Source organism: Colobus angolensis, unplaced genomic scaffold (assembly GCF_000951035.1).
Source record: "Colobus angolensis palliatus isolate OR3802 unplaced genomic scaffold, Cang.pa_1.0 Scaffold146, whole genome shotgun sequence".
Taxonomy (NCBI): domain Eukaryota; kingdom Metazoa; phylum Chordata; class Mammalia; order Primates; family Cercopithecidae; genus Colobus; species Colobus angolensis.
The window spans coordinates 3606542-3625532 of record NW_012114555.1 but is presented as its reverse complement, the minus strand read 5'-3'; the positions used below and the strand labels follow the sequence as shown (position 1 = coordinate 3625532).

At 40.1% G+C, this 18991-nt stretch overlaps 1 protein-coding gene across 2 annotated transcripts in view; it reads left to right on the top strand.

Moving 5' to 3' along the window:
- The window catches only part of ZCCHC4 (zinc finger, CCHC domain containing 4), a 58241-nt gene extending 45064 nt beyond the window's left edge, over positions 1–13177 (top strand). Inside the window, exons 9-13 of one of the 2 annotated variants that reach the window (XM_011935648.1) lie at positions 4913–5034; positions 5282–5357; positions 7595–7646; positions 8164–8308; positions 11851–13177. In XM_011935648.1, coding sequence (XP_011791038.1) covers positions 4913–5034; positions 5282–5357; positions 7595–7646; positions 8164–8308; positions 11851–11986 — 531 coding nt within the window. In that variant the 3' untranslated portion in view covers positions 11987–13177. The remainder of the gene's footprint in view (positions 1–4912; positions 5035–5281; positions 5358–7594; positions 7647–8163; positions 8309–11850) is intronic. The other variant, XM_011935649.1, reaches the window with a different exon arrangement.
- The last annotated feature ends 5814 nt before the right edge of the window (positions 13178–18991 follow it).

Below are 18991 nucleotides of genomic sequence, written 5' to 3'. Positions count from 1 at the left end.
CCCAACGTAATAATCCTCTCCACTAAATTCATGACTAGCTGTCATCCAGCTTCACTTGAATGCTTCCAGTGAGCAGAGGCCTACAGCCTTAGAAGGCAATGCAATTTATTTAATAGCTTTAATCGTTAGAAAATTTTCTCATACGAAGATAAAATATGCTCCCCATTAACTTCCAACCATTGGTCCTAGTTCTATTCTCTGAAGCAATAAAGGATAAGTCCAATTTCTATTCCATATGACACCCCTTCAGTTAGAGAATAGCTATCAGATCCTCCCAGTCATCTCTTTTCTGGATACACATTCCCAATTTGTTAAGCTATAAATTCTGTTCATTCCCATTATTTTTCAAAGAAATGAACTAGTTTTATCAACGTCTCTCTTGAAATGTAGTGACTGAACACGGGGCTTCAAATGTGATCTGACCTGAAAGTTTCCTTGTTGTGGTACTGTACTTCCAAATAGGCCAACTGTGAGTCTGTGCCAGCTTTTACACAGTTTATGCTGGACTGCAGACTCACCATACTGACAGCCAGAAACCCTTAGGGGCTTTTCCACACTGTCCCTTGGCTCTCCTCATCCTGTGCTACAGTGTACTTAGTTTTTCCCACTGCTGAAGCTTAGCCTTAAACTAGACACGCCTGGAGAACAAGCCCGGTAATCTCCCCTTAAAGGCCTCTCTTTCCCTTGTCCTCAATTTCTTACATTTTTGTGATTCACTTATTAAATAGCTAGCTTACAAGCCAGTTTTGTTGTAAGTTCTTTTGTATTCTTGTTTATAATAGAAACAATTCAGTACATAACTTATTTGAATATCAGGCTTACCTGTACTGACCTCATAAAAAACCTCATGGTATTCTCGTGGATAACCTAAAGCAGTGGTTCTTAAACTTTAGTGTGCCAGGAGGACTTGATAAAACACAGATTGCCAGGCCCTACTCCCAGAGTTTCTGATTTATTAGGCCCTAGGTGAGGTGAGAATTTGCATTACTAATGAGATCCCAGGTGACACTGATATTGCTGATTCAGACACCACACTTTGAGAGCTACTGATGTAAAGACAGATGGATTTAATGACCAGGTGGATTCATAGCAGTCTTAACACCAAATTGAGAATGCTTGTGGATAATAGGTTGCAGGAGGAGACTGAAGCAAGAGGCTAATAGAAGTCATGCTTATTCACTTTGGTTTGCTTTCAAGACAATCTGCTGAAACTAAAAGTTGAGTTAGGGACCTTGAGGAGAGAGGTACATGTTTGAAATAGTCACTGTGGGGAGAACAACTATAATTGTGAGCCTATGTCTTCATCTCCATTTTTCTGCCTTATGCCAGGCCTTGAACAAGTGTTTTACAAACATTATCTCATTTAACCTTCACAGCAACTTTAAGTACTGGTACCCTCTTCTTACATAAGATGACACAGAGCAAATTTCACACACAAAATGGGAAGCCCTGACCAAATGAGCACACATTTTCAAAGGCTGAATTTTTTAATGCCAAAAGCTAAGTTCTTGAATACATGATAGACTTTCTTGTAAAGTCTGTTGTATTAGATAAAAGCTTAGAGTTGTTCCTTTAATACTAGACAATGTAAATTTGTCATAACAGATCTTTTTAATAATGAAATTTTACTGCTACAGAAGCTGTTGGTTTGTAGGTAAACTCTTGCTCTTAAGAATTTCTTGTTAAATACTATAAGGGAGATGGTTGTGCTTTAGTCAGGAGTAGGTCAAGGCAGCTTTCCAGTGCAGCATGACTCAGCAGGTTTGGAGTGCAGGTGCACAACTCTGCACGTTATGTAACCACACTGCAGGTGTATTAGGTGATCACTCATGTGAGCTCGTGCTTGGCCTGGAGTCACTATTGTCTGTAAAAGGTATAATTAACCTGCTAACACTGTACATATGGCCTGTGCCTGGGTTGGCTCATGCCCAGGCTCACTTGCACTTAGAGAGAGAGTAAAGCCATGTTGAAACTGTCTACAATTGGAGTGTTTTTCCAGTTACCTGCCACTGGTCTACCTACTCCCCTTGGTCCTCAGCTTGGGCTGAGACCTGACACTTGGCGTGACAATTGACATCATGAACAGGATACTGAGGAGAGTGAGCCTTCATTCCTTGGTGATTCTGAGTCAGCCATGTGGCCACAACATGGGTTGTGGGGCCTGGCGTCAGCTGTACTGCTTGAATGGGCTCCAGTGGAAACCTCGGCAGCAGTAGATGAGTCCCCTGCGAGCATGGAGAAGGCACTGAAGCAGCTAGAAATGCAGAGCACTGAGAAGGAATGAGCTTTTGCCAGCAGAGTTGGTTGGGCATTTTTGACTGTGCTACGAGAAGTACACACCCAGTCCCTGAGGGATGCAGTAGAGGTAAGGGCCCTCCAGGTACAGATGGGGCACCTGGAGGCCTGGCTACAAAACTCAGAAAAAGAGTTAGAAGCTGCCGTGAATGGGGACCTCCAGGCACAGGCAGGGCGCCTGGAGGCCTGGCTACAGAGCTTGGAAAAGGAATTAGGGGCTGCTCTGGATGCAGGCCTGGGTCTGTTGTCTTGGCCAGAGACCCCCACCTGGTCTGATACCAAGGAGGCTGTTGGCGGGATCGAGGGGTCCGTGCCATAAAGAAGGGAAAGATGCCCCATCTGCAGGGGTGCCCCCAATGGGAGAAAAGGGGGTCCCAGTGAGTGACATGCTCACAGATGTGGATAGATTTGATTTTGGCCAGGGTGGAGCAAGAGAAAATTGATAAGCAGCCCAGTGAACTTTGTGGAGACAGCTGTTTCCAGAGCAACAATTCTAGAAAATGCCCAAGCAGGAGAAGAACGTTTCTGCGTGACCTGGTGCCACCCTGGCACTCCAGCCCAAAGACTATGTGCTGCAGCCAGGTGGGGGTGTAAAATCTTCTGTTTGATGAGGGAACTGACTGAGGTGCCCCTCCCAAGGAGGCCACATGTGAAATTAGCAATCCACTGGTCTCCCACCAATGTACAGCAAGTGCTGGTGCTGGTAGACACCAGCGCAGATACATTCTGGGGTTGGATATTTTACACGACTTGACAGCTGTGCCGTCTATCACGGACTTGATGGACCACTTGATGGAACTGGGATAGTATCACTATATAGTGGAGTTGGCTAATGCATTGTTTTCCAGAGAGCCAGGAACAGTTTGCCTTCATGGGAGGATGACATTGGACTTCACAGGTTGCCGCAGGGCTTTTTGCATAGCCCCACCATTAGCCATGGTCTTGTTAATGATATTATGCCCACCTCTGATTCTCTTGCAGATTTAGAAGCAGCAACACTCCCCTTGCCTAGAATTAAGATGGTGCAGCTGAGACCGCCTTCCTGGCAGCCAAGTGGGCCATTTAGCAAGCATAAGCCCTATAGGTAGTTGACAGGGGCGCCCATTTGAGCTGGATGTACATGTGACCACAGATAGTTTTGGCTGGGGCCAATATCAGTGCATGGAGCACTTGAGAACACTGGTGGGCTTTTGGTCCCAGCTGTGGAAGGGAGCTGAGCCCCATTGTTGATTGATAAAGAAGCAGTTAGTAACTCATATGCTGCCCTTCAGATTCATGAGAGCGTGGCAGGACAGGCTACAGACATTGTGCATATGACTTGCCTGATAGTGTGATGGGTGTGTTCGTGGATAACAACCTCCCAAACTGAGACAGCGCAGACATCCCCTTTGGCAAAGTGGGGCACCTACTTGGAGCAGCAGGGTATGCTGAATACAAGTCCCTTAGCATCTGAGTTGCAAGATGTCTTGGGACCTGTAGTCCTAATGCAAGATAAGGCCATGGGGCCTAAGGCACAGCCTGACGCATCCCTACACCTTGAGCCATTGCTGTTTAAGGAAGGGCATCCCCCCGTTCCTGATGGGGGGCATGATACACAGATGGGTCTAGCCAAGGTGCTACTGCTGCCTGGACTGCTGTTGCAGTCCAACCTAGTACTGATACTATATGGTTTGCAACCAGGCATGGGCAAAGTAGCCAATGGGCTGAACTTAGAGCACTGTGGATGGTGATCACCAAGGAGGTGACACCTATGGTAATCTGTACTGATACCTGGGTGGTCTATCAAGGGTTAACCTTGTGGTTAACTGCCTAGAAGTTACAAAGGTGACTAGTTGGTCACCAGCCCCTGTGGGGCCAGGCCACGTGGCAAGACCCTATAGGAGGAAGGATGACCTCCTCTGAGCAAGTATGGAGACAAAAGGTAATCTGTTGTTGCCTGCCCCAATGCCTTTAAAGGTAGGGGAACAAAAACCTGGCTTAATGTATAAAGCAACATTGGGGTGATGTCACCATGAGGTGGTTGCCTGCCATAACCTGGAGCTGTTGCTTTCTGTGGTATTGTGTGTTATGAATTCAGGGCTCCACCCTATGGGCACGTGTCCCTGCCCAGAGGACACCCTCGGCCTACGGGGTAGAGTGTAAGAGAGATGGCTGTGCTTTAGTCAGGAGTAGGCTGAGGTGGCTTTCTGGTACAGCGTGACTTAGCAGGTTTGGAGTGCAGTTGCACAACTCCACACATTATGTAACCATGCCATGTGAGGCTCATTAGGTGATCACCCACATGCGCTCGTGCTTGGCTTGGAGCTATTGTTGTCTGTAAAAGGTATAATTACCTGCTAACGCTCTACATACAGCCTTCACCCAGGCCGGCTTGCACCCACGGCTTGTGCCCAGTCTTGCTTATGCCCAGAGAGAGTAAAAGCCATGTCGAAATTGTCTATGATCCTTGAGTCCACCTACTCCCCTCGGTCCTCAGCTTGGACTGGAACCTGACACTTGGCATGACAAATACTTTAACTCATATATTGGCATCAGTTTGTTCATTTATTGGTTAAAGGATCTTAATGTTGACTAATTTGAGTAAATTTTCTTTCTGCTTTAATTTTTAACTTTCTAGGTAGATTATGATAATCATGCACTTTATAAACACGGAAAGACAGGTCGAAAACAGTCTCCTGTGCGTATTTTCACCAACATTCCACCCAACAAAATAATCCTTCCTACTGAAGAAGGGTACAGGTAAGATCAAAGTGGAACTTTGAAGTACACAAGTCACTGAAAATAAAGTTACATATATCTATCAGTCAAATGCTTTCAGTGTTGAATCATGTTATTCTTCTATTACTTTTAAATTAGGTCCATAATTTCATATTGAATTGAATTCAGATTGCACTCAGTTTTTGTAATGAGTGCTTTGTAAAGTTTTATCTACTCTGTAAATCTCAATAAATGTATGCAGCTGATTTCTCTGTCCTTTACTCTGTAGATTTTGCTCTGTGTGTCAACGGTATGTTTCTCTAGAGAATCAACACTGTGAGCACTGTAATTCTTGCACATCCAAGGTATGGTGTTCTTATAGAATGTATTTTTATTTAAATATCTTCATTTTTAGCTTACTAGTTTTATTACCTTTTAAATGTTATTTTGTTAATATGATTTGTATTATTTATTATTTATTAATTATGTATTATTTATTAATTATGCTATAATACAATATTTTAAATTATAGAGTACAACAGCTTTTAAAAATACTTAACTGCCTTCATCATCACCAGCAGTCATTTGAATTCATCTTCAAATGGTACTTGGGACTGCTAAAATTATCAGTGTTTCAAATAAGGCATTAAATGCATGCTCAATTATGTGTATGTTGAGGGAAAAATTATGGTGTTTCAAATAAGGCACTGACCTATTAGGTACCATCATCATTCTGGCGAAATAATTAATAACATGTACTGTGCACTTTTAATATGCCAGACACTTTCCTAAGAGCTTCACATGGATGAACTCATTTAATCCTCACAACAGCCTTATTAGGTACAGTGACTCCTTGATTTTTTACAGATGAAGGACTGCAAAGGGACATATTTATTTATTTAGGTATTATTTTTTTCTTAATAGACTTGGTTCTTTAGAGGAGTTTTAGGTTCATAGCAAAATCGAGCAGAAGGTACAGAGAGTCCCCATATGTCCCCTGTCCTGACACATGCACATTCTCCCCAGCTGTCAGCATCTTCCACCAGAGGGGTGCATTTGTTACAGCTGATGGACCTGCATTGACACATCATTAACACTCTGAGCCTATAGTTGACATTAGGTTCACTCTTGGTGTTTTACATTCTATGGGTTTGAAAAATGTATAATGACATGTTTTCACCATTACAGTGTCATACAGAGTGGTTTCACTGTTTTCACTAAAAATCTTTTGTGTTCTATCTATTCATCCTTCTTCCTGAAGGGTGTCTCTGGCTACTACTATCTTTTTATTGTCTCTATGGTTTTTCCTTTTCCAGAATGTCACACAGTTGGAATTATATAGTATATAGCCTTTCAGATTGGCTTCTTTCACTTAGTAATAGGCATGAAAGGTTCCTTCATGTCTTTTCATGGTTTGATAGCTCATTTTTTGTTAGCTCTGAATGATATTCCTTTGATGTACCACAACTTGTTTACTCATTCACCTACTGACGGACATCTTGGTTGTTTCCAAGTTTTGGCATTGATGTACCACAACTTGTTTACTCATTCACCTACTGACGGACATCTTGGTTGTTTCCAAGTTTTGGCAATTACAAATAAACCACCTAATTTTTTAGGAAGGCAGGGTGACCCTTAAGTTGTTTTGTTTATTTTAACTAAATCTGGTCAGAAAGGGCATGTGAAGTTTAGTTTGGCTCATAAGCACAAATTATTCTCTAAAGAAGAGGCTGCATTTATATAAACATTAGAAAGTACATTTTTCATGATTATAGAATGGTATTACTGGTTATACTTGTTTTTAACAATGTTAATACATCTGATTGTTTATATTTAGTTTTTATTAGTTGACACATGATGTGTATACTTCATTTAAAAAAAATTATGCCCAGATTGTATAGTTTAAAGTTGAGGAAAACAAACTTATTATTTAGAGATGCACACAAAGGTGGTAAAAGGAAGCAAGGGCTAGGAAATGACAATCACACAAATTAAAGAGGTGTTATTTGGAGGGGACGGGAGGAATGCTGTGACTGAGTAGGGGCATGGGGCAGTTTCCAGAGGGCTAGTGGTATTCTTTCTTGACCTCGTGGGTTTTATCCGTGTTTGCTTTACAATACTCATTAAATTGGATATATTTTATGCACTTTTCTAGATATTTTTATTTCATAGTTTTAAAATTAATCAAACAGTAACCTATAATCTATCTTTCTAAATTATGTAAAGTTCTCAAATATGAATTTCATTAAGGATTATGCAGTATAGACACATAAAATTATGAATCATTAATTCTCTTGAAATTTTCATTTGAGTCCTTCTTTGTGCAGATTGGGTTGCTTGAACTGGAGTGGATTTTCAAGATCATTTAGATAAATCTCCTAGTTTTACAGTTAAGGAAATTGAGGCCCATCAAGGAGGCATTTGAGTTGAGTGGAGAAATGCATAAATTAAAATCAAAGTATTTAATTGTGAAGCCCAGAAAAGGCAGAAATAAGGAATGAATAATTTACACAGATTTTAATAAGACATTTTAATTTTTAATTGTAGAACTTGATTTTTAATAACAAATTAAATATAATTTAAAAATTGTTTTTTTTGATAGGATGGCAGGAAATGGAACCATTGCTTTCTCTGTAAAAAGTGTGTAAAGCCTTGTAAGTATTGAGACTTAATGTTTGAGATCCTATGAACACATTTTAGAGTTTTTCTCCATCTAAGTAGGATTTTTCATTGGATTTATAAAGGAAAAAATAACCAGGGTAGAGACTTGTAATTTATTTGCTTTTTAATTTTATAGTTATCAACATGTATGTTCTGCCTTGTTCTGCCTTGCAGGAGAGATGATTGCTAACCTGTTTCAGTGTGGTGTTTGGTTTGACTTATTTTAATAAGGCATTGTGTCACTCAGCCAGCCTCCATTGTGACAGTAGCTGTCAGCTCATAACTTACTGGAGAAGGGCTGAATTTGTTGCATGTAACAGGAAGAAGTTAGCTAGTTTATGTGGAATTCTAACCTCTTCTCCCTGGTCTCTTTAGCCAAACTAAAACTAGCTGTGCAAACTAGCCACAATATTTCAAGTAAACACTGTTCGTATATCCTACCTTAAAAGTTAATAAGATGAAAAATTACGTTACATGAACTTCTTTTAAAACTTAATTTTTATTTTACAGCCTGGATCCACTGTAGCATTTGCAATCACTGTGCTGTTCCAGATCATTCTTGCGAGGGCCCCAAAGATGGCTGCTTTATTTGTGGTGAATTGGATCATAAACGCAGTACTTGTCCTAACATTGCTACATCTAAAAGAGCTAACAAGTCAGTCGAATACTTAACTAGAAAAATGTATTCCATCTGTGTTTTATACAGGGTAATCCATAAAAGCATGCAACATTTGGAGGATCTTAAAGTGCCAAGTTAATTGTCACTTTCACTATTATGTACTGGTTGCATAGATGGATGGAGAGAGGAGAGAAAGATGATTCAAAGAGCTTGCTTTCAAAGAGCTTACAGTTCTACAGCTTAGCCATGAAAATAACCAAAATATGAGGTAGAAAGTGGTTAACTTTACCTCTCCTTAGCTTTACATCTCATGTGTAAAGTTATAGGGCATGACAGTTCATGCTTTATGAAGTCAGGCTTTGAGGAACAGATCAGATCTAGACACACGATGGCAGGAAAGGCTGGAGAAGGCACTTCAGATTGAATAGCAAGTAATTCCACAGTAGGCAAATTCTAAGAAAGCTATTTCTTTATATCAAATTTTAAGAAAAATATTTAGACATGCTTAATACTTAAATATTTGAAATTTTTATTACTTTTTTTCCTGTGATTATTTTCACATCTGTCACCAATATTTGGTTACAGTTATGGATTACAACTCAGAGTAAAGGGAGAGCAATGACAATAGCATATTTAGAAAAGGCATTGCTTCTGGAATAGTTATCCCCGAAATAAAACAAAACAAAACAAAAAAAGAAAAACACTGCTATTTTAACCAGGCTAATTTGAATGATTATACTTTTTTCCTAACTAAAAGGAATGATAGTGATTAAGTGCTCTTGCTTTATTGCTAAGAAAACTAATGTCACACAGTTATTAATTGGAGATTACCAGATAGCTAAATTTGACATTATATGACATTATATGAAATTTCAGATTGGGCTACCATATAACTATGACTTGTAATTAAAGAAAAATTGATTCTTATTAGAAATATCTGATACTTTAGTAATTATTTATGATAATATTAGAATTCTTTCCCATGTGTTTTTTTTATTTGTGGTCAGTGAAATTTTTTTTTTTCCATTGTGGTCCAGCCACTTGAATTCTGGCTACCATTACAACTGCCTTGTTCCTACATTTACTCTACTTTAAATAATTATTTCCACTGAGTAATCCAGGATAAAGTAAAGTTTTAAAAACTTAATTAAAGAAGCTTACTGAAGAATCTTATAAAATATTTCCCTTAGAATAAACCTTCACGAAAATTGAATACAACCTCGTAATCATATTGGTCTGGGATTGCTGTACCACTGTCAGTGTGATTCTGGGTGGTAGTCAGTAACATGCTCAGCCTTTAATTCTGTGAACTTACATGGAAACTGAATTTGCATTTTGATACTCTATTGTAGGCCCTTCATTGCTTCCTAAATATAGTCTATTTGGCACTAATATACTATTTCATTAGGGGAAATCATCTAGTATCTTTCAGTACTAGATCTTATCAAGTTTAATTCCAAGAGCAAATCCTTTGAGATGTGGATGCCTGATAATTCTTAAATAATATTACTTTTTTTCTCAGAGAAGACACCTAAACTCCTGTTAATAGTTACTGCTTTAAAAAAAAATTATTTTGAAATTGACAAAGCAAAATGATTTTTTTCTTTACAATAGTGAAAAATAACAACCTTTTTAGCATACATGACATAAAAGGTCTTTCCATCTCAGGCTTTTTACAGCTGTCTTATATTTATTTGTTTTTCCTTGGTGTTAATTTTTCTTTAGTTGCTAACTGGAATGATGCTGGCTCCCTCTTGTGGTTAAAGCTCATTTTATCAGTTACATAAATATCTATAATTTAAAGGACAAATACTAGGTCAATTTAATTTTAAGACAAAATAAAACTGACTTATAGTCAGTTCATCACCATTCAAAGACTCTGTCTCTAGAAAGTTTTGTATATTCATATTACAAATGAATATTTTCAAATATTTTCCTCCTGTTTTTGTTTACCGTATCCCCTAGTGAAATTTCATTCATTTTTAGTTGTGCTTATAAGTGGATGAGCCAAAGAGAAACTTAAATTTTGTGTACAGGCACACATGGCTTCATTGACTTTGCCATTAGAGATTATACTATATTTCATTAAGTTTGCTAAATCATCACTTACCAAGAAATTATCCTACTTCAAAAAAGTGGGGAAATAGATTTATATAGTATGCACTAATCAGTATAATACTATAAAGATAACTTTTTTGTTTAAGTTTTCAATCCTACTTCTTCTGTAGACTGTTCTATTTTGAACTGATAAGGTATCCCTAGTCCACAGTGCAAAATTTAAATATGAAAAAATTTAAGGTTGTCAAGCAAAATTCTGCGGAATAGTCACGTGGAACTAATAATGGCTAATATTTATTGAGTGATTATTATATGGTTAGCAGTTTGCATATATATAAATAATTTAGAGTATATAGTACAGCACAGGTCCTGGAATCAAGCTGGTTCTGCCAGTTCCTCATGGAATGTTCATTGATTTCATAGCCTCAATATCTTCACCTAAAAAAATAGGGATAGAGAGGGGGTGACTATCCTCCCCCTTATATCTCTGTCTGCCAGCTCCTTGAAGTCAAAGATTATGCCCATTCATTTTTGTATTCTCAACAGGTAACATATATGCTGAGTAAACAAAAAGTGAGGCATAAATTGAACCCATTGGGGGATACATTGTTCATGAAGCTCTTCTCCCAGGTTTATTCCTGACAAGATCACGAATAAGCTTTTCCTATGGAGAAGCTTATGAGAGGTGAACCTAACAATTGATATTGCTGGGTAATCAGGGGAAGAGTCCTGGTTTGGCAGTGCTGTAGCTCTGGCCCCTTCCTTGGTTCTCGATGTGATGAGCGTCATGACATGATTCAGCTAGCTTGGAGAAAGTGAATGGATGGGCCAGTAATTTTTTCAGCCACAGGTCGCCTGTAACTTAGTGCGGAGAACACCAGAAACAAAGAATCTGTTTTGTCTGGTGTGGTTCAGTGTTTTCAGAGGGTGAGTTCCAGCTTGTTTATTTTGAAGTTAATCTTCAAGATAAGGACCACAAAATGCTGATACTCTGCGTGGCACTTGTCAGGACTTTTAGATCCGCTGAGGAAAGGAAAATCTGTAGGATTTAGGAAACGGGCCCTTTCAAGGCTTGTCGGTTTTTTCCATTGTGCTGTTTCATTCTTCTACCTCTGCTAACTGCCCCATGTATCAGCTCCTCTCCGAAAAAAACGGCAATCAAGGATTTGGAGATTGAAGTGCTGAGTTGAGCAGCACAGATGTACAAAAAACTTTTTCAAAAAGTCCAATCTCACTGCCTTTGCATTTACCTCTGTGGTGTGTTTGCGCCAGACAGCTTGTTCTAAATCCATAGTAACCATCTTTTAAATAATTTTTTTTTCTCAAACATTTTGCTTGGTCAGGCCTCTGACTCTTTCCTTGTTGTTGTGGTTAAGAGACGGAGGATTTATGCTTGCAATACAGTAGATTCTTTCCCTTCTTCTATTTTCTTATTTGGTTAGCTAGTTAATTAAACTTCAACATAATTACATAATTCACTGTGCTCATTCTGTGAAATAATTTAGCACCTTGTTTTCCAGAGCTGTCAGAAAGCAGAAGCAAAGAAAAAGTAGTAAGATGAAAATGGAGACCACGAAAGGACAATCCATGAATCATACATCTGCTACAAGGAGAAAGAAAAGGAGGGAAAGAGCCCATCAATATCTTGGCTCTTAAATGTCCAGTGACTTGAGAATAAGAAAGATTCATGGCCCAACCTTTGATGCCATTTTCTGAAAGTGCCACACTGGACTTAAACTCAGCCGCTTCCGGAGGTGTGCACCCCTGAGCTAGATAACAGGCAGGTGGCATTTGCTGGCTTACAGTCCCTTATCTGCCTCTCTGGAGACTTGGGAGTTGTTCCATCTTCAGCCGGTTTACTAGTTCTTTCAGCATTCATTTTTCCTCGCTTTAAGTCTCTCCCAGTCGCATTATTCTATTTTTACTTTTTTTGAAATGGAGTCTTGCTCTGTCTCCCAGGCTAGAGTGCAATGGCATGACCTCAGCTCACTGCAACCTCTGCCTCCCGGGTTCAAGCGATTCTCCTGCCTTAGTCTCCTGAGTAGCTGGGATCACAGGCACATGCCACCGTGACTGGCTGATTTTTGTATGTTTAGTAGAGACGGGGTTTCACCATGTTGGCCAGGCTGATCTCGAACTCCTGGCCTCAAGGGATCTGCCTGCTTTGGCCTCCCAAAGTGCTGGGATTACAGGCATGAGCCACCTCACCCAGCTCCTGTCACATTATTCTAGCCTCTTTAATCCAGAAAATGCAGACAGCATTCTTCTGCAGAAGATGTCAGAAGAAAACGAAAGTGAAAACCTATGAAGTTTGTCTACCTTGAACATAAAAGTATGTTCATTTAAATAGGAAAATATTTTATGTTAAATATGAAACAATAGTTTAAACCCCACTTGAAAAGTACAGTATACAATTATTTTCAGACTGAATTTGAAGATGATGGAGAGTTTTTACAAAGGCACTGTATAGCTATAGAGATTGTAATTATAATTACATTATTATTAAATATTTATTTTCCATGTACTTTTTGCAGTTGTCCTTTGATGGTCTAGAATCACTTAAATGCTTGTTGAATGAGTGAGATGTTTAGAACTAAGACTTGCTCTGTCATTCCAGTGTCTTTTAACCTATGCAATAAGTTTCTCTCTTTGTAAAAGTAGTTTGGAGCAGAAGTCAGGATAGTTTAGTAATGAAACTCCTCATTCCTACCCTTAACATTTCCTGGCTGTGTGATCTTGGCCAGGCCACTCTCTCTCTAAAAGCCCTGGTTTCTTCATTATTATAATGGGGAGAATAACAGTTATACCTGAGGTTTGTTTTGTGATTAAATTTTAAATGAGACCCAAGTGCTTGGCTCTCAGTTCTCCTCTGTCATTGGTGAGTTATGTTAACAATGAAGATTGTTACTGGGGTCTAATGGTGATTATCTTTTGGCCTGAAAACAAAGCACTTAACGCAGTAATTTGAACTCCCAGAACAAACAGTTCATCTCCCCATTTCTCTGCTAGTTATTATCTCCTTAAGACTGAATTGTTTTGAATGACTTATTTGCATAATGACTTTTCTCTTGTTTCCAAACAACTGCTATAAAGCAGATTTGGAGGCATCTTTGTTTGGGGTTAGCCAGAGCCCTGTAAAGAAGGGTAGAGGAACCGCACTCTACCTGGTGTTTAAATTCCAGTTAAGTTAGGACTGACGCCTGGTGTAGAATACTCAAGTGTGGCCCAGATCAGTGTGGCAGTGGTGTACCTCAGTTGACATCAATAGATGAGTTATACCCCTGGACTTCATAAGCATCAGAAAGCTCTTCTCCCCTTTGTTACATGGAGTGCTATGATGGGAGAGGCACATTTGGAGGTGACTGGGTGAGATATGAACTTTGTAAAACCATTGTGAGAGTTCCCCTCTCTCATTCAAGCAAGGATAGGAGCATTGCCTGACTTGCCTGACTTTATGGTGTTCACCATTTCATGATAAAATCTATTGAAATCTCCTCTAAAACTAAGACACCTGAGGGAATGTGACTACTGAAAAATTGAGTTCTGAAGGCCGAAGTTATTCTCATCACTATATTTCCTTAATTTTAAGAGACCATCAGTTGTAAAATACACCACTGATATTATCATAGCTTTTCAGGGGGAGAAGAGAAATAATACTTCATTAATTAATTTTTAGATTATCTGATTTCAGAAATACTGAAAAAAAAAAAAAAAAAACACATCTTAGAATTGAGGAAATAGTTATAATCAGGAATAATGTACTTACTTATTTATTTTGAGACACAGTCTTGCTCTGTCAGACAGGCTGGAATGCAATGGCGGGATCTTGGCTCACTGCAACCTCTGCCTCCCGGGTTCAAGCAATTTTCATGCCTCAGCCTCCCGAGTAGCTGGGATTACAGGTGCCCGCCACCACACCCGGGTAATTTTTGTATTTTTGTAGAGACTGGGTTTCACCATGTTGGTCAGGCGAGTCTCGAACTCCTCATCTCAGGTGATCTGCCCGTCTTGGCCTCCCAAAGTCCTGGGATTACAGACGTGAGCCACCGCACCCAGCCAGAAATAATGTACTTTAAAACTTTATTACTGTCTTAGAAAGTTAAAAATAGGAAATCTGGTGATTTTACACTTACATTCAGTTAATACTAATTTTAAGGACTTAATCTCTATTCCTTTTTCAGAGAATAAACTAATTAGTAGGCTGTAACAATGTGTCTCTGGGAGGTAGAATGTGAAGCAGGATGAGGTCATTTATTCTTAATAGAAATCTGAACATCTGAACATTAAGATACCTTCTCAAAATAGCAACAGAAGAAAATCCCTGACATTTGACAGATAACATTTTCTAAGCTTTTTAAAAGGATACTTTTAATAAATAATTACAGCTAAATTTCATTCTTCTTCTTATATTATGAAATTTAATCAGATACAAAGTCTTTCTGTAGGCCCGATTTCATGTTTTTTTTCCTACATTAGTCCAGTACCTAGACTAGTTTATTACTCCATATGCCCCGTTCTTTTCATCCGATACTGTTCTTTCTGCTTGGAATATGTCCCTCCATGTGGCCAGTCCGTTCTCGTCTGGGAATCTTCCACAAGTCCCTGATACTGAAACCTTCTTTGGCCCCTTGGCGTTCTATACCACATTTAAGGCCTTTCACATATTATTCTGTGATTATTTTTACAGATTTTATTTCCTTCAAAGATTTAGGTCTCTTAATGTCAGCACCCATTTCATCTGCTCTTGTGTATCTTGTGCCTTGTTGGTGCTCAATAAAATTTGATGTACGAATGGAATTTTCTAGAGTCTTTGAAGTGGCAGGCATGCCTGAAATACGGACTGGACCCACTCTAATATGTTTCTTCTAGGTAGTGAAAAAGAAAACAGATTTATATTAGGAGGGACTTAGAGTCAATGTGAGGACCACCCTAACACTGAAGTTTTAAACGTGGGGATATGCTGTGTGAAGATGAGTAGCCTTATCTGCAAGGCCCCTTCAAAGTAATCTGCAAAATACCAGGCATCTGGGAGAAGTTTGACTAATCTTGAAATACAAAATCACAACCTACAAAAAGGGTCCTGGTCTGCTGCCACTGCCTTCACAATGTCCCTGTTGGTCTCTCCACTGGAGTAGTACATCTGTTGCCAGAGAAATAAAAATGTGTGTGTTTGTGTGTTGTTTTTATACTTCTTTTATGGTACTTAAATCATGCCCTGTATAAGAATGACTTTACATACTTGTTTAGCTCTGTACAGATTAGAAGCTCATTGATGGCAGTGCCTGTGGACATCATTGTGTTTGCTTACTAGGCACGAGAACTGTGCCTTTTCTACAGTGATAGAGATTACCAGCCGCATCACCTGTGACCTCAGTTAATGGGAAGCAGACAGCCAAGCGAACACATTTCTTCACCCTCTGGGTAGTAGGTGTTCATAAATACCAACTGAGTGAATGGAAATGCCATTTAATATCCTGCTTTATGCCTCACACCCTAACTATGCTATGTAAGAAGCAGGTACACTTCAAGCTGTCTAGGTAGGACAGCTTCCACAAAATGTAAAGGAAAATCCAGTTTTACTTATTTTATGTGATTTTAATTGGACCATGAGGGCCTGGGTTGAAATTACTTGAGGGTCAGCTAAGAAGGTCATTGCAATAAAGTAAAGATACAATCTCTGCTATTTGATTTCAGGCAATAGTATAAATTTTAACTCAGCAAGATGAGGCAAATAGCACCAACACTGAGCAACAAGATCTCAGAGCTCTGAGAGGTTGAGTTTTATCTCAGTTGTCTTTGGCGGGACAGTTAGTTACAAGATCCCTGGTTTAGCTGCTTGATACCACTGGATACTAGAAGAGGTGAAACAGCCGGTGATCTCTAAGATGGTAGGCCTGAATAGATGGGCCACTTTCTTCATCTGCAAGTGTGGAGAGGAGGAGTGGGAGAACACTAGAGGAAGTCAGCCCAAACATTCCACATGCTTAAAGAAGACAGGCCAGGTACAGTGGCTCATGCCTGTAATCCCAGCACTTTAGGAGGCTAAGGGGGGTCGGGGGGAGTGGATCACCTGAAGTCAGCAGTTCGAGACCAGCCTGGCCGACATGGTGAAACCCCGTCTCTATTATAAATGCAAAATATTAGCTGGGCATGGTGGCGGGTGCCTGTAATCCCAGCCACTCGGGGCAGGAGAATCGCTTGAACCTGGGAGGCAGAGGTTGCAGTGAGCCGAAATCACGCTATCGCACTCCAGCCTGGGCAACAAGAGCAAGAGTGTGTCTCAAACAAACAAACAAAAAACAGGAAAACAAAGGTTGCTGCCTGTTAACTTTACAGTTAATACATGAGCCAGGTAAATCAAGGAAAAATAGAAGCATCTCTAACCCTACCACCCAGTGATAACCACTCTTACAACTTCCCTGTCTACTCTTCCAAAGATAGGTTCTTGCATAAATAGGTTTACAGACACATGCACAAATTTCCCTCAAGAAAATGGAATTTTAATTACATACTGTTTTATGTCCCATGCTTTTTCATAAGTATATTGTGAACATTGATTTATGTCTGCATAGTATTCTTCAGGATATATTTTTCAAAAATCTATGATGGGACATTAGGTGGTTGCATTTTTTCACTTTCGTAAATAACCTTATAATGAACATACTTAAGCAAATATTTATTTCTCCTGCCCTTGCCTCCTTAAAAAGCACTGATGCCTGATCCCTGAGCCTTCTTCCCTTTTTCTCTTTATTGTGTGTCACCAATGCACAAATGAGCCAGTTTGACAAAGCAGTATTTTCCTAAGGATGGGGGAGGCAAAAAAACAGAGGAGGTAAAGCTAAAATCTTTATGGGGCAGTGGGAAGAAAAGGCTGGAAACACGATATGTTAATATTTCTTGCCTTACGGCTACTTTGGATCATTTCCAAGAACAATTCCTGCCCCCTACTGCCTACCAACACACATGAGGGTCTATAGCAAGCTTGTCTAACTCGCAGCCTGCGGCACAAGAGGGCTTTGAATGCAGCCCAACACAAATTCATAAACTTTCTTAAAACATTGTGAGGTTTTTTTGTGATTTTTTTTTTTGTTTAGCTCATCAGCTGTCATTAGTGTTAATGTATTTTATGTGTGGCCCAAGACAATTCTTCTAATGTGGGAAGACAAAAGATTGGACACCCCTGGTCTATAGCAGCATAAAACTCTGCTGTTTCCTGCCCTCACCTGGAACTCCACACCTATGCTGTTTCCTTCGCTGTAAGGCTTAGGAAATTCATATTCCGTGAAGACTTAATGTGCAGGTGGTTATACTCAGTCCCTTGCAGTACGGTGTTTATGCCTCTGGAACAGTCATTTTCACGTGCTGTGTGTGTGTTTGTATTCAGGTAAGTGCCAGGAAAATGGACACTCAATTTCCATTAGAATATCAAGTGCATAGATACTGGACCCCCACCAGGTGATCCATTATAACTGCCCCAAAGCATTAACACCTGAAAATGCGTTTTGTGAAAAACAAAGGCAGATGCATTTTTACCTTAGAAATGTTGATTCTGGAAGAGTTGGGGGCACATGCTAAGTTGTCTGCGGCAAAGGCAAGGGTTGCAAAGCCCCTGAAAGGAAACAGGGTAGGTATAAAGTCAAGGGCTAAGATCAGTACTTGGCACAAAATAGTTACTTGGTGCTGAATGAGTCTCCCTCTGTCATCTACTTCCCAGGGGCTAGATCCAGACAGAGGTCTAGAAGATACGGCCTGTTCAAAGTTAAAGGTCCTGCGGTCTCTTTCTTCTTTGAACAAGTCAAAGGTAGTGAAAAGTAAACTTTCCACCATAGGGTGTAAGTTTAAGAACCCTAGGATGACACTGTCACATTCTCTTAGGGAGGTCATAGCTGTGGGAACTGTGAACATGTTGACTCATTTAAATGTGTCCTACATAAAGCAACATCAGATGAATTCTGATGTACAAGTCTGCCAAGCTGACCTGTGAGCCTCTGAGCAGAGTTCCTGTCCCATGCATTCGTGTAGCCTCAGTTCCCCCACATGGTAAATGCCAAGAAGAAATCGTGTGTGAACCTACACTCTTTATTCGTTATGATAGGGCTGCAACTATCAATACGTTTTGAGGGTTAAATGGGATGAGGTGTCACAGTATTATTTTCCTGTTAGGGTGGTTTTAGGGCAGGCGCCTCTTCTCTCTTCAAACTGGAATCACCCGAAGAGTTTTAGTAAATACTGGGCCCATCCAGGGTTAATTTTTTTCTAATTGGTTTGGGGTGCTGCTTGGAGAGGGGGACTTTTAAAATTCTATACTGACCCACCAGGAATGACATGAGAACTACTTAGTAACTGTCAGAGGAGGCTCCAGCTGATCAGGACCTGAAGTTCATATTCTTTATCATCTCCCCGTTGTTGCTGAAGCCTACCCCATAAACCCCTAACGTCTCGTCGCCCACAGCAGCGAATTTCCGGGAAAACGGGAAACCTATGCAAGCTTGCCCACACACGTGCACCAACGCGTTCCCAAAAGCCCCGCGTGTGGCCGCAGGGGCCCGCCCCGCCCTTCTCGGGCCCTTCCGGGTCCAGGCGCCCAGCGATCCCATCCGCACCTGGGTCTGGCGCTCCGCTCCCTTCCCTCTCCGCGGCGCTCGGGGCTCCGTGCCCCGC